Raw genomic sequence first — 17,386 nt, 5'->3', positions numbered from 1 at the left:
ATTATTTCTGCTTTATATTTATGACTGTAGAGTTTTATCATTTTCTTAATGTCATGGAAACTGAGCCGACAACAGAACTGACATCTTGTGATGTCATCAACACTGAGCGACGTGCGATTGGCTGAGAGTCAGAAGACAAAAATAAACATTTCAGTAACACGTTGAACTTTATTTCACAGGGTAAAAACAGGAGCAAGTCGCCATGGGGTCAAGGCCGGTCTGCGTCATCGGGTCAGAGTTCGCGAAGGCCATCGTCGTGGTTACCTGCCACGTCAGGAGTGCGTCCTGCGAGTGAAGTGCTGGGAGTCCCTGAACTCCAGGTAGAGGCTGAACAGCAGGTGCAGCGACTGGACCCGGCTGCCGTGGACAGGGACGTCGAGCATGCCGCACACCACATCCACGTACTGCGCCAGGCCGCCGCAGAGGCGGGCGGGTGGCAGCTGCACGCGGCCCAGCAGCTCCTCCAGCTCCGACGGCCACTCCTGCATCAGGCTGTCGATGTCGGGCATCGCGTGGCCGTACTGGACGCTTGCCGGCGGTTTGGAGCGATGCAGGGCGCCGATGCTCTCCACCCAGCTGTCCACCGCCCGGGGGTTCGACTCCGGCCTCGCCACACTCGTCACCTTCTTCAGCTGTGGACAGAGGCACGGGCGTCAGGGACAGGTGTGTGTGTCGTACAAGTGTGTGTGTGTGTGTGTGTGTGTACCTCTGTGGCTCCATGTTGTTTGCTATCCTCCGACAGCCACAGCGACATGACCGTGGGATCTGACTGTTTCACGCTGGGCTCGTCCAGAACCACCAGACCCAGACCGTCTGCTTTACCGTCCGGTCTGGGCACCTGGACGCACCACACACACACACACACGCACACACGCAAACACATACACATACACACACATTGAGGTTAGAGATCACAGATCATGTTTCTCATCATGGCTGCCACTGAAATCCTCTCCGTTACCTTGAGAAAGGCGTCGATGTCTCCGACCGCTGGGATGAAGTCTGGGATGAATGGCTTCAGACTGTGATCCAGCTCCACGGACTGAGGGGTGTAACTGAGAGGGGAGGGGGGGAGGAGTTACTTTGGATTTGCTGATTGCATGAAAACAAGACGTCACCTTCCACTCTGGGAAACGAAGGCACCCAGTTTGTCTGATGAAGTGATGAAGAGCTCCTCCTCCTCCTCCTCCTCTCACCGTGTGATGTACTGGAACAGCTCTTTGACCTCGGTGCTGACTGGCAGGTTGGCGTAGTCGGCCGGGTCATACGCCCCCTCCGGAGTCTGCTCAGGCTCATCCTCGTCATCTGTATCGTCGGAGTCAGACTCCTCGTCATCATCCTCCTCCTCCTCTTCCTCCTCCTCCTCGTCCTCATTCGGACTGGCCCCAGGCTGTCCGCCGATTGGCTCTCTGGCCCTTGAAGGCTTGTGGTCCTCGTCAAACTCATCACTGCTGCTGTTGGCCGACATCAGGCCACGCCCCCCCCGGCTCCTCCGGGACTGTAACTGACAGGACAAAACAGTAAACACGTGTGAAAAACAACATCCGCGTTCATTGACGTCCCAATAGAAAGTGTCTGAGCCATCGACAGGCAGATAAAGATGGACAGATGTGACAGGTCATCACCTGGATCGACCCCTGGTGGCTAGCTGCAGTACAGGTCATAGACTCGCCCCTTCATGCTTCATGTGAGGTCGTTCATATCACACTGGTGTTCATGTTTCTGATCAGTTTGGTTTTCATTAGTTATTTGATGCTATAAAGACGTCATGATTGACAGCTGACACTCATGTATGGGCAGGACCTCAGTACCACGAACACTACGTCACAAATGATGTCACCAGCTAAAGATGGCGGTGCCTGAACCGGAGATAGTTTAGCTTAATTTCCATGAGACGTGTCGTCCATCTTTAAATACAGACATTGATAGTCTGTAATCTACACGAAGTACTGCAGTTATACCGTAGTATTTTAACTACATTTAGTACTGTTACTGTGGTACTTTAATTACATTCAGTACAGACGCAGAGTTTGGGGTCTGGCAGCGCCCGCCAGACGTTACCTGGCGTGGGCTGCGGGGACTCGGCCGGTAGACGCTGGCTACCTCCTCGGAGTCGTTCACTTCCAGGCTCTCGTCGTACTGCTGGTCCCTCAGCAGGCGGCTGGTGTCCTCCTCTGGGTCGGGCCGCGCCATCGGAAACCAACTGTTGAGACAGATCTGGACCGTGATGAGGGGAAGTTCAGAGTTCACTGTTTCATAGTCGTTCTGACGTACGGTACAATTCATGATACAATGACAGGAGGGAGGATCTCAGCGCTCATTGGCTATCGCGTCAACACGTCACACGAATATGATGCTAAATGTCAAATATTTCAACCCGGGCGGACCTCGTGCTTGGGGCCACGCTTGCCATTCGCGTCGCCTGACTTTATGTTTGTATGTAATCTAACCCGCGCGGCAAATTCAACGTGAATGCGACCGTTTAGTTCAACACCTGTATTCAACACGACGCAGAAACATGGAGACTCACACGGAGGTCGGGTCACCTCATGGAACTATATTTAACTCATATATGCACACAGAGTTATGGACAATATATTCAACTCTGTGAATAAGTTCTTCTAAATATTACTCACTGTAGCTTTACGGGCTGTATCATTGGCGCTCAGCTGCCATACCTGTTTCAGCCACCAGTGGCGCTGCTTACACCTTCAGCTGATTGTGTACTAGACTATCATGGTGATACATATTTGAGTATATTGATACATATTTTAGTATAATGATATATATTTGAGTATATTGATATATATTTGAGTATATTGATATATATTTGTGTATATTTTAATGGCAGACAGGTTGGACAGTATGAAGTTTCTGTCTGATTCTGTTGGTTTCACATTTCATCATAATACATGTTGTGTTTACATCATTTATATTGTTATTCTGGTCCGTTTCAAGTCACTTTGAGTCAAGTGAGACATTCTTATTTTGTATTTCCTCTTTGTTTTGCTTCTGCAGAACCGAACCCACGAGCAGACCCGTGAAGAAGAAGAGCAGCAACCAGTACCGGTCACCGGATCACTCTCATCCATCCACCGGTTCAACCGACTCCTCTCAACCAGTCGACAGTTTATCTGGACCCGGACCCGGACCCGGACCCGGAACAGGACCCGGTGCTCGAACCGAGGCCGTTGTAACTTTCTGTTAACTTCGTCTCTCCGACGCTTCGTGTTCGATCCTCGTTAGCATAACAACGAGGCCCGTTGCTATGCTAACCGCGAGCCGCCGAGCGACGGGAGCGGGTTTAAATCACCGGAGGAAACCGTTTTAACGTGTGATTACCGGGGGCCTGTGCTACGACGCACGGTTCACAGTTGACTCTGGGCTCGGACTTCTGGTTCTTTCTGTCCGTCGAGTCCTGGTTCTCTTCCGACCGGAGTTAATCACCATGGTAACTTGTGCTAACGGCGGGCTAACGCCGCTAGCTCCGCGGCGGAGATCATAGGCAGCCGTCGGTCCGATTTCTGACCAATCAGATCACTGGGAAGAATAAAATAATAATGAGCATCGTCGTTCTACAGGATTCTGATTGGGACACTCGGCGGTGACCCCGCCCGCTTTAAGAACGACTCCGGAAGTGGATTTCAATTGACGTTGCATAGAGTTTTGAGCAATTTATAACAAATAATTAATATAAAACAACTTATGAGCAAAAAAATTGGAAAATGGAAAAAAGGCAAAAAAGCATGACAATTATTTTTATATTACACGGCCATTAAATTGTAGCGGCAACAGTTAATCACTAAATTAATCACCAACTATTTTGATAATTGATTAATCGTTTCAAATCATTTTTATTCAAAAAATTAGTCATAATTCTTTTATTTCAGATTCTTGATGTGAATATGTTCTGGTTTCTTTGCTTCTGTGACAGTAAACTGAATATCTCTGGTGTGTGGACAAAACAAAACATGTTGAGGTTTTAAGAAACACAATCAACATTTGTTCACCATATTATGAACCAAACAACTAATCGATGAAACCAGGAAAATAATCAACAGATTAATCACTGATGGAAAATAAGTTAGTTGATAATTGTGGGTAGTGATTTACTACGATACGTTTCAAAACCTCTCAGCTGGTGGATCGTCGCCCTTGGGTGGTTACGACATTATGGCTAATATTCAAATTATTCCAAATGTGGACAGGATTTTCACTCACCGTTAAGCTCAGAGTAAATACAGTTGAATTCAATAAAGATTATTAAAAGATTCCAGTCAGAATCTGTTTTACTTTATCGGATCACTGCAGCTCGGGAGACGAGGAGACTGTGACAATGAATAATAAAATGTAACATGATACTGTCTCTTATTAGAACGCTGCTCAATATCTCTCATCATCATGAGGTATTGATCAGCGTCACCAATTATATAATAATAATAATAAATTTCATTTATAGAGCACTTCATTGCTAAAAGCAATCTCAAAGTGCTAAAATATATAGTTTATCATGTCACTTATCGTCTTCATGTTATTGATTCTTTATTAACAGTCTTTGGTTTGAAAGATACGTTTAAATCTGATTCTCAGTATCTGAGCTCTATTGTTTTTTTTTACTGTAACTCTGATCAGCTGCTCTGAGTTCGTCTTCACCCGACGGTTAGATCAGATCATTTGATCCCGAGAGAAGCTGCATCAACACACATCTTCATCATTAGTCTTCCTCAAAGGAGCTTTATTGGAAAGTGAACGAATCAGATCATCATCACTAATTGCTGACAGTCACACACACAGTCACACACGCACACCCACAGTCTCACAAACACACACACACACACACTCTCAGTCCTAACTAAACAATAAAAGACAAGCTAAAGATGGAGGGAAGATAATGAGAATCATGGAAATAAAAAAAGTTTTTAAAAAACAACAAAAACAAAAAACCATCCTGTGGTTCGACGTTGTTGTGTTCAGAAGAAGTCGAGGTCGTCGGGAGCGTCGAGGTCTCGGTACTCAATGATCGATCGGGGGTCCCCTCGAACGCCCCTGCACATGGAGAGAGAGATAGAGATCATCGATATGTGATCAATACATTTATTTTACTGTGACGCCGTCGTCACTCGGTCCAGACATCACCTGTTGTTTCTCTGTTTCCCAGGAAACACCCCTCCTCCTCCTCCTCCTCCTCCTAAATGTCCTCTGAAGTTGTCGTAGTTACCACGGCCAACCCCAAACTGGTTAGGAGGGTACGGAGGTCCCCCACCTTCAAAACAAACACACACACGCATTTTAATAATGTTCTGGCATTTCGTAGAAAAAACCCTCCACGTCTGACCAACTTTACATGAACGTAAATTATGATTAGGACGTGATGGCGAAGGTGTGTAAGTGTGCGTATGTGTGTGTACCAGGGAAGCCGGGCATCGGTGGTCTGACTCCAGGGGGATATCCCAGAAGGCTTTGCTGTTGCGGCGCCTGACCAGGAAATCCGGGAACACCAGGGTGCGTCGCTGGAAGAGAAGAGGAAGGAGAAGAAGAATGTCCTCAGTCGAGTGCCTTTCCCCAGCACATCATGTGCACGTGTGTGGTAGTTTGACTGTGTGTGTGTGTGTGTGCGTGCGTGTCTCACCTTGCACCAGCGGTAGGAGGGGCTTGTTCTCAGGTAGAGCCGGTCTCTTTGCGTCTAGTAGGAAGTTGTTGAAGAACTCGACCTCCTGTCGCACGGCGGTGACCTTCTCTCCGTGTTTGTTCAGGATGTGTTTACGGACAAACTCTGGAGCCTGAACAACAACAACAACAACACTGAGGGTTACCACGGCAACCACTCTGTCAGGTCAACATACAAAAAAAATGTCTCCTGACATCACCACAGGAAACACGGACGCACCTTGAACTTCTTGCCACTCAGAGGACAGAGCCACTTGTCTTTACTGAGCTCCTGAGCGTTGGCTGAAAGGAACTTCTCCACCTGAGCAGACGAGCAGATGGGAGTCAGATAGTGGGAGGGACAGAGAGAAAGAAAGACAGACAGACAGACAGACAGACAGACGGGTGTCGCACCTCTTGTTCCGGCTCCTTCTTTCCGAGTCTGGCGGCGTCATCTTCGCTCAGCGTCTCCGAGGGCGACAGCAGTGGAGACAGACGCTCCTCACACATCCTCTGATGTTCGCTCACTGTCCAATCAGAGCACAGCACCAGGTCACACCCACAGCACATTACGAGTGCTACGAGTTCACAAATCAACGGGTCCAGACCTCACCGATAAACTTGTATGACTCATGACAGGAAATTATGTTGATTTTCTTAATTCACGTTCTATATATTTGGTGTTGGTGGTGTGTGTGTGTCTGTACCCTCGGCTGCAGTGATCTTGGCCACAGGTAGGGGTCCTCGTACATGGATCAGGCCACAGCGATGAGGCATCTCATCCTCAGCAGGATATTCACAGAAGTTATAATAATCTACAGAGTGAACCAGACGCAGGTAGAGCAGCAGTCTGTCCAGCACCTGCACACGCACACCAGACCGTCAGAATCATAATTTTCAAAAACAGAAGGACAGAAGCAGATAGCCCATGAGCTCCTCCCACCTTCATCAGCTTGTCGTCCGTCTCCACGGTAACATCCGAGGAGGAGGAGGCGGGGTCTTTGGCGTCGCCCCCTCCGTCGGCGTTGCCCCCGGCGGCACCTGTCAGCTCCTCCTCCTCAGCGCTCACCTCCTCGATCAGGTAATCTGTAATGTTCTTCAGGACGGGGTTCGTCTCCATCTACGCACACACACACACAAAGTTATTGAGGGGTTATGGATAATTTAGTGCCTGGTCTAACTGAGGCTTTCAGGCCCGTACCTGTCCAGCCCATAGCTCTCCCCGCTGGTCCAGGCTGTGCACGAGTCGGGCCGACAGGCGGATGTCATTCCTCAGCACTGGTTTGTGGTGAGTAAGACCGTTGACGTTGCGGACGCGTCGACACAGATCTCTGTTGACCACCGGAGACAATTCACAGTCCCTGAGCTGAGGAGGAGGAAAGGAAGAGGTGGAGGAAGCTTTTCATTAGTCCATCAGTCCATGTTAGTGGCGGTTCTGTGAAGTGTTCTCGTGGGTTTACCCTGATGTTCTGGAGGTTCCAGCAGGTCTCCTTGATGTTCACACCGCGGTCGAACGTCACCCAGCACCGCCTGAAGAACCTGACACACCGCATACACGCAACTTGTTACTATGTCGTCTTACACAGTGTATCTCACTTAAGACAGGTTTGAGTTTTAAACAAAGCTGAAATACACCCACCTCCTCTCGGGCTGAGGGTCCGACAGTGCCACCCGCAGGAAGCCCGGGTACCTGCGACACAGCTACACACACATCAGCCCAGTTAGTTCCCAGTGTTGGATATGTGTGTGTGTGTGTGTGTGTGTGTGTGTGTGTGTGTTCTCTCACAGCAGTGATCTCCTCCTTGGACACCTCAGGTGGGATGCTCCTGATGAACAGGGAGGTGGTGAGGTGGAGGGGGCGGGGTTTCGCTGGAGCCTCCTTCTCCCTCTCCTTCCCCCGCTCCTTACGACGCTCTGACACACACACACACACACACACACACACACACACACACACACACACACACACACACACACACACACACACACACACACACACACACACACACACACACACACACACACACACACACACACACACACAGATTAGAAACAAAGACATTTCTTTACACACTCATTTTTCATTCGACGGCGTTTCAGTAGAGAACCATGCGGTCAGTACCATCCGCTCGGTCCTCCTCCTCTTCCTCCTTTTCGTCATCTTCCTCCTTGTCTCCGTCAGAGTGGGAGGAGTCAGAGTCAGAGGCGCTGCCCTCCCCACTGTCCGCCGACACGCTCCGTTTCCTCTTCCTGCCCTGTGTGGACGAGGAGGCAACAGGATATTTAACACCAGCACCACAGAGACAAAGAGCGTCTACATCAATCAGAATCTAACTCACTTTCTTCTTCGTCGTCTTCTCCTCCCCCTCCTCCTCCTCCTCATCATCTTTCTTCTCCTCCCCCTCTTCCTCCTCCTCCTCTTCCTCCCCCTCCTCGCCCTCTTCGTCCTTCTCCTTTTCTCCGTTCTGCTTGGCCTCTTCTTCACAGTCCTGTGACACAAAACAAACGTTCATCATTTCTAACGACCTGGCTTTAAAGTGTCCTCAACAGACGCGATGTTTGACATCATCGTTCTGACCTTATCTTTTGTCTCGCTCGTCTCGCCGCTGGTCGTCGCCTCCGTCCGACTCCCGGTCGCCTCCGAAGTCGTCTGACCGCTGACGCTTCCTCCACTTGAATCTCCTTGACTCTTCTCCCCCCCGGCTGCTCCTCCTCCTCCTCCACTGCTGCTGCTGCTACTGATGTTGCTGTTGCTGCTTCCGCTGGCGCTGCTTGCCTCCCCCCCGGTCGGTGCCGCCAGCAATGCCACAGGAGCAGCTGGCGCCTCCAGCACCTGCAGGTCAAAGTCTGTTCCTCCCTCCATCTTTATCACGGCTGCAGGGAAAGACACAAAGAGTGAGACACCAGAGTTAAGTTACCCTGAAACCCCGGCAAGGTGACGACAGTTCACTGGATGTATGTGAACACTCACCTGCATCAAGGAGTTTGATGATGGCGGGACAGTGGTCCATGTCCAGCGACACGTTGTCCAGCCAATTGTTGTCCATCAGGAAGAGGAAGACGCCGAGCCGGGTTTTGAGGGCGGCCAGAGACTCCGCCTTTCTGGTGGTAATGTTGTCAGGGTGGTACTTTGAGCGGAACCACTCCTGTTCTTTGTGCTGGAGGAAGAAGTCCTGCAGCTGCTGCCGCCGGAAGTCCAGCTTGTACTGGTTGTAGCGCTTCACGGCCTCCGTCTCGTCGACGCTGTCCTCCATGTTCAACAGGAACTCCTGCAGAACGAATCATCACAATGAGTCCCGTCGTCAACCCCCCGTGGGTCACAGACGTTCGTTTGGAGTGTTCGCTCACCTTGAAGCTCCTCATTGTGGGAGGACCAGGAGGTGGGAGGTCGGGATCCATCATCCCCAACCTGGGACAGAAGAAGAGCCGGGTAAGATCCTACTTCCTGTCACGTGAGTTTAATCCTTCGTCATAATAATAGCTACTGACGGAACTGGGATCAGACATTCAACTAGTCAGGGGAGGGAGCGGGTCGCCCACTTAACAGATAGTCAGCAGTTCAATTCCCTGGTTCCTTTGGCAAACATTTTATTTGTTTGAAATTATTATATCATTAAGTTTACCCAGGATATTGTAAGGAAGGAAAACACCAGGCGTCCCGTCTGAATAATAAAAAAACCTATACAGTTTCCTGTGTGTGTGAGTGAGTGAGTGAGTGAGTGAGTGAGTGAGTGAGTGAGTGAGTGAGTGAGTGAGTGAGTGTGTGTGTGTGTGTGTGTTTGTTTGACCTACCTGCCCTGCAGCGGGTGACCTCCATGGTGAGGATGAAGGTGGGGGAGGTCGGGATGCCAGCCCTGAGGCCCCGCCCCCGGAAACGGACCCCCTCCTCCTCCTCCTCCTCCTCCTCCGTACGGAAGGTCGTAGCGGTACGGCTCCCCCCCTCGGTGGTCGTCCCTGAAAAACATTCACCCAACAACGAGAGAGCGTGACTGAATGCTCACGTGTGACCTTTTAGTGACCTTTACATATGTGCAGCTGGAACACACACACACACACACTCACTCACTCACCAGTCTCTCCTCATGCGTTTGTGCTGAGGACTGATGTGTCGAGGTGGAGAGAACCTCTCTCTGCGTCCGCGATCGTAATCCCTCCTCCTCTCTCGGCCACGGTCCCAGTCCCTGAACACACCACCGACACCAACCGGTCACACACACACACACACAATAATCTTCGCACGTGTAATTCATGGTTCAGGGATGACCTCAGAAGACAAAGAAGCGTGTGACTGATGAGGTCGAGAGATGTCAAAGCATCAAGGTGTTTACCTGTCAGGCCAGTCGTCCCGCCTCCGCTCCTCCCTCTCCCTCGACCGCTCCATGTCGCCCCTCTCTCTCCTGAACTTGTCCCGCCTCCTCCTGTCGAACTCGTCATCACTGTCTCCCATTGGACTGAAGAAAAACACAGAGACGCAGTTAAACTCACCGTCACAGGGCCGAAGCTTTTGTCCGACCACACGTTTGGATTTTTTGAATTATAAAAACGGTTGAAATGATTTGACGACTGTTGATTGAATGATTGGTTGATGATTGCTCTGGATGCCCTCGCATCCAGAGCAGATTAAGTATATTGATTGGTTGTCCAATGTTCATTTATTTCTCTAAAATCACATTAAAGTGCCAAATGTTAAACAGATGAACGAGAACTTTATTATCGATTCCTCTGTAAAATATTTCATTATTTTTCAATCAGACTCTGGATGATGGAGGAGAAATGATGATTTGAATCAACCAGAGCTGCAACCGTTAATTGATTAGTATTCGACTACTAAATTAACCAAGCCAACTAATTTGATAATCGATTGATTGGTTCAAGTCTCTGATTTCAGCTTCTTAAATGTGAACATGTTCTTGTTTCTTTGCTCCTCTGTGACAGTGAACTGAAGATCTTTGGTGTGAGGACAAAACAAAACATCATGTTGAGGTTTGAGGAAACACAATCGACATTTTTCACCATTTTATGAACCAACAAGTGATCAGATTAAACGATGACGATCCCTGGGATCCACAACGACTCTCCTCGGTGTGACATCACTTCCTGTGGATACAACCACCTCTGAAATCCTCACGGTGAAACCTTGACGTTATAAAGTTGACTGTTCATCACTGTTCATATTAATATTTACACAGATTAAATAAAACCATTCAACGTTTTATACATGAATTGATCCGCATAGCAATGAATCAAACTGTTGCTACAGCTGGATTTAAATGTTTGTAATAAAGCTGAATTGCTTCTTTTCTTCGTCGTTCATATTGTTAATATCTCATTTCCCATGTGGAGCACTGAGGGGAGATTGTACCTGACCCCAGGTGAACTGTGTTGACGCTGCCTCGAACAGTGGCTGTTCATAAACTACGTTCTCGATGTTACAGTCGATCCATTAGTTGTTCTCATAATTTGCGACCCAAGAAGACGACCGTTAGAAAAGTGCAGCGGATTTCAGCCAGAACACAGAAGCCGTAAGAAAAAGTCACGGAACAAGAATCAATCCAAATCGCTGTTTCCAGTCATGCTAGCGTTAGCAGTTAGCCGAAACAAGCTAACAGCGGCTAATTAGCTGGTTAGCATCTGCGCTACTCCCGCGTGCTACTGGGGACATGATCTCCGGCTGCTGTTCGCTTTGCATTTCACGCAGAACAAACGTTGCCTTTGATGAGTTCCGGCGTTTTTACCTGAAACGTCGACGTTCACAAAGTGGAGAATTTGCTCCGCAGCTAGCGAGAGAATTTCACCGCCAGCGCACCGAGAGCACAACCAACTAACGACACTTCCGGTCCGCCTTATTTCAGGCAGATGTATTTCCGGTCCAGGCTTTCGGTCTGAAAGAAACGAACGCGCCCCCTTCAGGCGAGAAGATGAACCACAGTACGGCGGCCCCGATGTGCAAAACTCAACGACGAACATGGAAAAATAACAAAATGAAATAAAAATAAAATAAAATAAAATAGGGGAAACAAATCCCTGATTAATACTGACCAGACACCTGAAAAATGTATAAATATAAAATGATAAAATAATATACAAATCCTGAATTTGTAATTAGCTATAATCCAAGAGGATTGAGGCTGATCCATTTGAAAAACAAAAATGTTTGAACCAAAATCTCCCAATCCGTTGAACCGGATTAACCTCCATTTTAATTTGAATGAAATTGAATGTTTGAATTTGTATTTCATAATTATGGCTTACATTTTTCTTCATATTTGAATGCTAACATACAAATTCAAATATATACGTAACAATTCTCATTTTACTAACACATTTTGAATTCCTTAGGCTTACGTTTGTCGTTTTTACTTACCCGTAATTTTGAATCATTATCTGCCAATTTTTGAATATCATACTTCTCATACATTTTAGTACAAATCATAATTTTCACTTAACTTTGAGTTTTTTATTTTTGTTATTTATCAATTTTCATCTGTGAGTGTTGCAGTCATACAGTCGTGTGAAATAGGCGGTGATTTATCTTCATCCGGTCGTATACAACAGTGGTAACATCAGCAGCTGAACATGTGGTGTGTGGCAGTATCTAGCAAAAGCTAGCATTAGCATGTCAAAGCATTTAAGAAACATACAGCAAATGCACATATATAAATCATTGTTTATCATCTACATAAAGGGTGAACATAGGGAGTGCTATTTATAGTGGTTTTCAGTTTGTCCAATCAGAAGCCTCATAGCTTGGTCTCAAGGTTCACGTTATCTTTTTCTCGACCAATTCCGATGCTGCTTGGATTTGTAGCTCCGCCCTCTGTTTCATCTGCCAAAAAATATAAATATAACAACATTGTCTTTTAATCTAAACATGACTTTTAAACATAAATCAATACGTAGAAGATTCAATCGTGAAGTGACACACTGACCCTTGACCTGTCGGGCCAGGAGGCGTGGTCCCGCCAGTCCGATGCCCAGCGCTCCAATGGGAGCTGTTGTGAGAATGGCTAACACAGCTAACGTTAGCACATCCAATCCAAACTTGATCATGGCGTCGTCCCCCTTCTCTCTGGCCATGTCCAAAGCTTTCGAGCCGATCGCAGCCTGACGCACACAGACAATTAAAAAAACACAGGTTAGAATGTTCACAGTCCACAAATTTCGATCACATAGTCACTGAAGATGTTCATCACTGGTCCTGGAGGAGGATTTGTTTCAGCTCAGCTCTTCTTATGATCGCAAAATTGACCCTGAATTGGTTCCTATGGACTTTTATTGTTAGTGAGTAGGTTCTAAAGAGTGTAGGTGAGTCCACTGACTGATGTGGTTTCAGACCTAGTGGGGGCTCTGTTGGTCATTTCGGTAACTGTCATGGTCACTGATGTATTTGTGCGATTCCTAAACAGCCCTGTAATTGTCTTCTAAAGCCATTTCGTGTCATTGTGGAAGACCTATAACATGGTTCAAGTTGTGACTGAGAATGTTACAGTGGTTACAGTCATCATAACCAACCAAAGGTTATAGGTTGGGTCGCAGAAGGTCCTGGAGGTCCAGGGGTCCTGTTGCTCACCTGTACGGTGGCCTTGGGCAGCCAGGCCACAGCGATGAAGAGTTTCTCTTTGAGGTTGAATCCTCCGAAATGAACCAGCCCGAAGGTCACAAGCAGACGGATCACCAGACCGATACTGATACAGGCCAGACCCAGACCTGAACACAGAGAAGCACCAGTAGAGAACGACAGCATGGTTGTGGCATGGTTCCACAATGTATTGAGTCAAAGGTTGGAGATGGCGGAGCCATCGCAAATGGAATGTGAGGCTCTTAAATCGAAAAACGACGTGACAATGGCGAGTATCTGCCCCTACACTGCCTCCTCTCTTGGTTGCTCTGAGTACGGTTCTTACCCACGGTGTTTGGGCTGAGGGTTGATATGGTGATCTCTGCTCCAATCAGACCAAACAGGAGAGGCTGGAAAACATCCCATGACTGACCCACCATGGCCGCCACCGGAGCCTGGATGAAATGATGAAGACCCCTGGTCAGTGGTTTGAATGGGTCAAGACCTGCTAATGTTGCAGATGTTGGATCCAAGTGGTTCTGATGTGTTTAACCTTGTCGGTTTTCCAGCCCAGAGCGGCCAGGAAGGCCAGCACCAGCGTACAGAGACCACCGGCTCCAGCGAAACCAATTACATGACTGAAGAAGACCGAAAATATGGACAGACCCAACAGCATAAGAGTCCTTCTCAACACCAGCTCCTCCTGTAGGCAGAGAGAGTACATAGCATTTTAAAACATAATTGATCATTTAAATAATTGAATGTGGTTTGGATTTTGTAAAACTTCAGTCAAACCTGGTCTTTGCTCGGGAAGCAGCACAAGAACAGACCTAGAACCAGCCCGGCTATGACCCCTCCCACCACCTCCAGGAGACCTTTCAGGATATTCATCCATGTGGAACCTGCGGGACAAACACAGTCACAGCATGTTGAATATAGACATATAGAGTTTAACAGAGCAGAACATAATAGATAAGAGGATATTCCCCGTCTGACCTGTAGAGAAGGCGATTCCCAGACATGTAGAGAATCCTGTTATGGCTAAAATATCATCGAAGCTCCCAGCAGCCATCAGCAGGGTGGGGATTCCCTGAGCCAGCACACAGAATCATAAAAGGACGTCACAGAACATCACTGCACCATTTCAGGACTAAAATGTGTTGTTGCCCCATCGGTGGAACTGGTGGTGCCTTAAGAGGTTCATGTGATCAGGGAAGACAATCCGAGGGTGATTGGGAACATTTTTGAGTCCTTAAGGTGGTTCTGCTTGTTGTTTAGGTGGTTCCACTGGGTTTTGAAGATGTTAGAAGTCTTCCGGAGGACATGTAAGAGCTTCTGGGGTCCTATAGGTGGTTCTTGTGTGAACACAAGGTCTAGGGGTCCTGGGTGTGGGTTAAGGAGTCAGTTAGCAGTATCTAGCCTTCATTATTGGACGTTCTATAAGTCCTTTGTTGTAGTTGTCACTGAGGAGGTATTAGGGTTCATATAGGAGGTTGTAATTCTGCTTGAGTTGGTCTGTTCTTGTTTTCACTGGGGAGGGTTGGTTGGTCTTCCAGGAGATATTAGTAGTAATTTCGAAGGTTCTCTGGATCCCGTGGATCCTAAGCTTGTGGTCATTGAGAAGGTTCTAGGGGTCTTGTTGAAGGTTTCCTTGCTATGATCAGTCTAATGTGTCAACTTACCTTCTCCACTCCGTATCCTTCTCTCTGCAGGAGCAGCATCGAAGGAACGACGACGGCTGGAGACACTGCAGCCAGGACAAAGCTACACACACAGGTACAGTGTCACAGGAACAATCCATTTAGAACAATGTCCAGTGTGTGTGTTCGTGTGTGTGTGTGTGTGTGTTACCCCAGTATGAAGCCCCAGTCCCAGGGCAGACCCAGCAGGAAGTGAGAAACCACAGCGACGATGGAGGCCTCCACAACACAGGGACCGATCGCAAGACGCAAACACACGGCCTTCAGACGACTCAACGCCTGCACACACACATACCATTCAAGAGGACAGTTGGTTTTACTATGTGTGTGTGTGTGTGTGTGCGTGTGTGTGTGTGTGTGTGTGTACCGAGGGGTCGAGGCCAAGGCCGGCTCTGGTCAGGATGATTGACAGGGCGATGTTCCTCAGGGCTGCAGACCAGTGAGTGTCGATGAAGACGGCGTCCGTTATGTAGGGAACGTTACGCAACACCAGACCAGCCAGCAACATACCTGCCCACACACACACACACACAAACACACACACACACACACACACACACACACATACACACACACACACACACACACACACACACATACACACACACACACACACACACACACACACACACACACACACACACACACATACACACACACACACACACACACACACACACACACACACAAACACACACACACACACACACACACACACACACACACACACACACACACACACACAGGAAAAGGCGTTAGGATTCATCTTAATTTGACATGCGTTTGTTTAGTCTGGATTCAATTGGACCAGATTCAGTTAGTTTAATACACATGAGTAGATTATATCAAGCAAGACCAAATTCAGATCAGATCAGATCAGATCAGATCAGATTCAGTTAGTTTAATACACATGAGTAGATTATATCAAGCAAGACCAAATTCAGATCAGATCAGATCAGATCAGATCAGATCAGATTAGATTAGATTAGATTAGATTAGATTAGATTAGATTAGATCACATCACATCACATCACATCACATCACATCACATCACATCAGATCAGAACACATCAGATCAGATCAGATCACATCAGATCACATCACATCACATCAGATCACATCACATCAGATCAGATCACATCACATCACATCAGATCACATCACATCAGATCACATCACATCACATCACATCACATCACATCAGATCACATCACATCACATCACATCAGATCACATCACATCACATCACATCACATCAGATCAGATCACATCAGATCACATCACATCACATCAGATCACATCACATCACATCACATCACATCACATCAGATCACATCACATCACATCACATCACATCACATCACATCAGATCACATCACATCACATCACATCACATCACATCACATCACATCAGATCAGATCACATCAGATCACATCACATCACATCAGATCACATCACATCACATCACATCACATCACATCAGATCACATCACATCACATCACATCACATCACATCACATCAGATCAGATCAGATCGTTGGGTCGTACCCAGCAGGGGGGGGAAGGGGGGCACCGTGGGCAGTTGGATCATTCCCACCAGTTTCCCTCCGAGAACGGAGCAGATGAAGAGGATGACGAGGCCGAACAGGTTCCCTCCAGGTAAACACTCGCTTCCTGTGATGGACCAGACGACGCCGAACAGCAGAGCGAACAGACACACTGCGCACACACACACACACACACACACACACACACACACACATTCCAACAGATACACTTTTCTTATTTAAGTATTAAATCACAATGTTGTTTGTGGTTTAGTTTGACTGTAACAGAGTATTTACTCACTGGTTTGATGTCACACACACACACACACACACACACACACACACACAGAGTGTTTGTTACCTTTGGTGATGAGCAGGCTGAAGAGTCCCTGGGGTCGAGGACATCTGTCCTTCAGACTGATACAAGACGAACAGCAGGAGGACGACTCCAACGCTGCCATCTTCATCTAAACACACATTTGTTCACATTTATCTAGTCATACTGCATCTCTTAAAACATATCTTAACGTATCGTATCGTATCTTAATGTATTGAATCGTATCATATCTTAATGTATTGAATCGTATCATATCTTAACGTATCGTATCTTAATGTATTGAATCGTATCATATCTTAACGTATCGTATCTTAATGTATTGAATCGTATCATATCTTAACGTATCATATCTTAATGTATTGAATCGTATCATATCTTAATGTATCATATCTTAATGTATTGAATCGTATCATATCTTAATGTATCATATCTTAATGTATTGAATCGTATCATATCTTAATGTATCGTATCTTAATGTATTGAATCGTATCATATCTTAATGTATCGTATCTTAATGTATTGAATCGTATCATATCTTAACGTATCATATCTTAATGTATTGAATCGTATCATATCTTAACGTATCATATCTTAATG

The 17,386-nt window shown here is 47.0% G+C and overlaps 3 protein-coding genes across 15 annotated transcripts in view; all 3 read right to left on the bottom strand.

Annotated features, from left to right (window-relative positions):
- Positions 1–148: 148 nt before the first annotated feature.
- Positions 149–3,539, bottom strand: ift46 (intraflagellar transport 46 homolog (Chlamydomonas)). 12 transcript variants are annotated; one of them, XM_035650888.2, is made up of 6 exons: positions 3,332–3,539; positions 2,011–2,217; positions 1,197–1,504; positions 962–1,055; positions 707–838; positions 149–632 (listed from the first exon to the last, which is right to left on the bottom strand). In XM_035650888.2, the coding sequence occupies exons 2-6, from the start codon at positions 2,191–2,193 to the stop codon at positions 273–275; spliced, it is 1,077 nt and encodes a 358-aa protein (XP_035506781.1). In that variant the 5' UTR covers positions 2,194–2,217; positions 3,332–3,539; the 3' UTR covers positions 149–272. The 12 variants fall into 12 exon arrangements, with proteins under 12 accessions (XP_035506781.1, XP_035506780.1, XP_035506779.1 ...); XM_035650887.2 differs by having other exon boundaries at positions 2,011–2,203; XM_035650886.2 differs by having other exon boundaries at positions 3,343–3,539.
- Positions 3,540–4,707: 1,168 nt separating this feature from the next.
- Positions 4,708–11,519, bottom strand: LOC118319825 (serrate RNA effector molecule homolog). The gene is made up of 21 exons (XM_035650506.2): positions 11,382–11,519; positions 9,975–10,097; positions 9,717–9,827; positions 9,439–9,600; positions 8,995–9,055; positions 8,618–8,915; positions 8,225–8,520; positions 7,986–8,135; positions 7,769–7,901; positions 7,433–7,560; positions 7,286–7,347; positions 7,107–7,185; positions 6,848–7,012; positions 6,590–6,766; positions 6,354–6,507; positions 6,061–6,173; positions 5,888–5,968; positions 5,630–5,780; positions 5,409–5,510; positions 5,137–5,263; positions 4,708–5,046 (listed from the first exon to the last, which is right to left on the bottom strand). The coding sequence occupies exons 2-21, from the start codon at positions 10,091–10,093 to the stop codon at positions 4,971–4,973; spliced, it is 2,745 nt and encodes a 914-aa protein (XP_035506399.2). The 5' UTR covers positions 10,094–10,097; positions 11,382–11,519; the 3' UTR covers positions 4,708–4,970.
- Positions 11,520–12,088: 569 nt separating this feature from the next.
- The window catches only part of LOC118320017 (sodium/hydrogen exchanger 9B2), an 11,490-nt gene continuing 6,192 nt past the window's right edge, over positions 12,089–17,386 (bottom strand). Inside the window, exons 3-14 of one of the 2 annotated variants that reach the window (XM_035650800.2) lie at positions 16,814–16,919; positions 16,454–16,624; positions 15,272–15,414; positions 15,056–15,183; positions 14,887–14,968; positions 14,201–14,294; positions 14,000–14,106; positions 13,758–13,907; positions 13,551–13,659; positions 13,217–13,353; positions 12,576–12,750; positions 12,089–12,472 (exon numbers count right to left, since the gene is read on the bottom strand). In XM_035650800.2, coding sequence (XP_035506693.2) covers positions 12,387–12,472; positions 12,576–12,750; positions 13,217–13,353; positions 13,551–13,659; positions 13,758–13,907; positions 14,000–14,106; positions 14,201–14,294; positions 14,887–14,968; positions 15,056–15,183; positions 15,272–15,414; positions 16,454–16,624; positions 16,814–16,919 — 1,488 coding nt within the window. In that variant the 3' untranslated portion in view covers positions 12,089–12,386. Of the gene's footprint in view, positions 12,473–12,575; positions 12,751–13,216; positions 13,354–13,550; positions 13,660–13,757; positions 13,908–13,999; positions 14,107–14,200; positions 14,295–14,886; positions 14,969–15,055; positions 15,184–15,271; positions 15,415–16,453; positions 16,625–16,813; positions 16,922–17,386 lie in introns of both variants that reach the window. The other variant, XM_035650805.2, reaches the window with a different exon arrangement.

The sequence above is a fragment of the Scophthalmus maximus genome, chromosome 12 (genome assembly GCF_022379125.1).
Source record: "Scophthalmus maximus strain ysfricsl-2021 chromosome 12, ASM2237912v1, whole genome shotgun sequence".
Lineage (NCBI taxonomy): Eukaryota > Metazoa > Chordata > Actinopteri > Pleuronectiformes > Scophthalmidae > Scophthalmus > Scophthalmus maximus.
This window is presented reverse-complemented; position numbering and strand designations above follow the sequence as displayed.

Excerpts from the sequence above, each read along its gene's own strand:
- ift46 (XM_035650888.2), bottom strand. The coding sequence starts at position 2,193 with ATGGCGCGGCCCGACCCAGAGGAGGACACCAGCCGCCTGCTGAGGGAC. Across the intron at positions 1,056-1,196 it reads CTGTTCCAGTACATCACACG|TTACACCCCTCAGTCCGTGG; the intron begins GTGAGAGGAGGA and ends CTCCCCTCTCAG. Across the intron at positions 633-706 it reads AACAACATGGAGCCACAGAG|CTGAAGAAGGTGACGAGTGT; the intron begins GTACACACACAC and ends CTCTGTCCACAG.
- LOC118319825 (XM_035650506.2), bottom strand. The coding sequence starts at position 10,093 with ATGGGAGACAGTGATGACGAGTTCGACAGGAGGAGGCGGGACAAGTTC. Across the intron at positions 9,601-9,716 it reads AAACGCATGAGGAGAGACTG|GGACGACCACCGAGGGGGGG; the intron begins GTGAGTGAGTGA and ends AATGTTTTTCAG. Across the intron at positions 6,767-6,847 it reads GAGAGCTATGGGCTGGACAG|ATGGAGACGAACCCCGTCCT; the intron begins GTACGGGCCTGA and ends GTGTGTGCGTAG.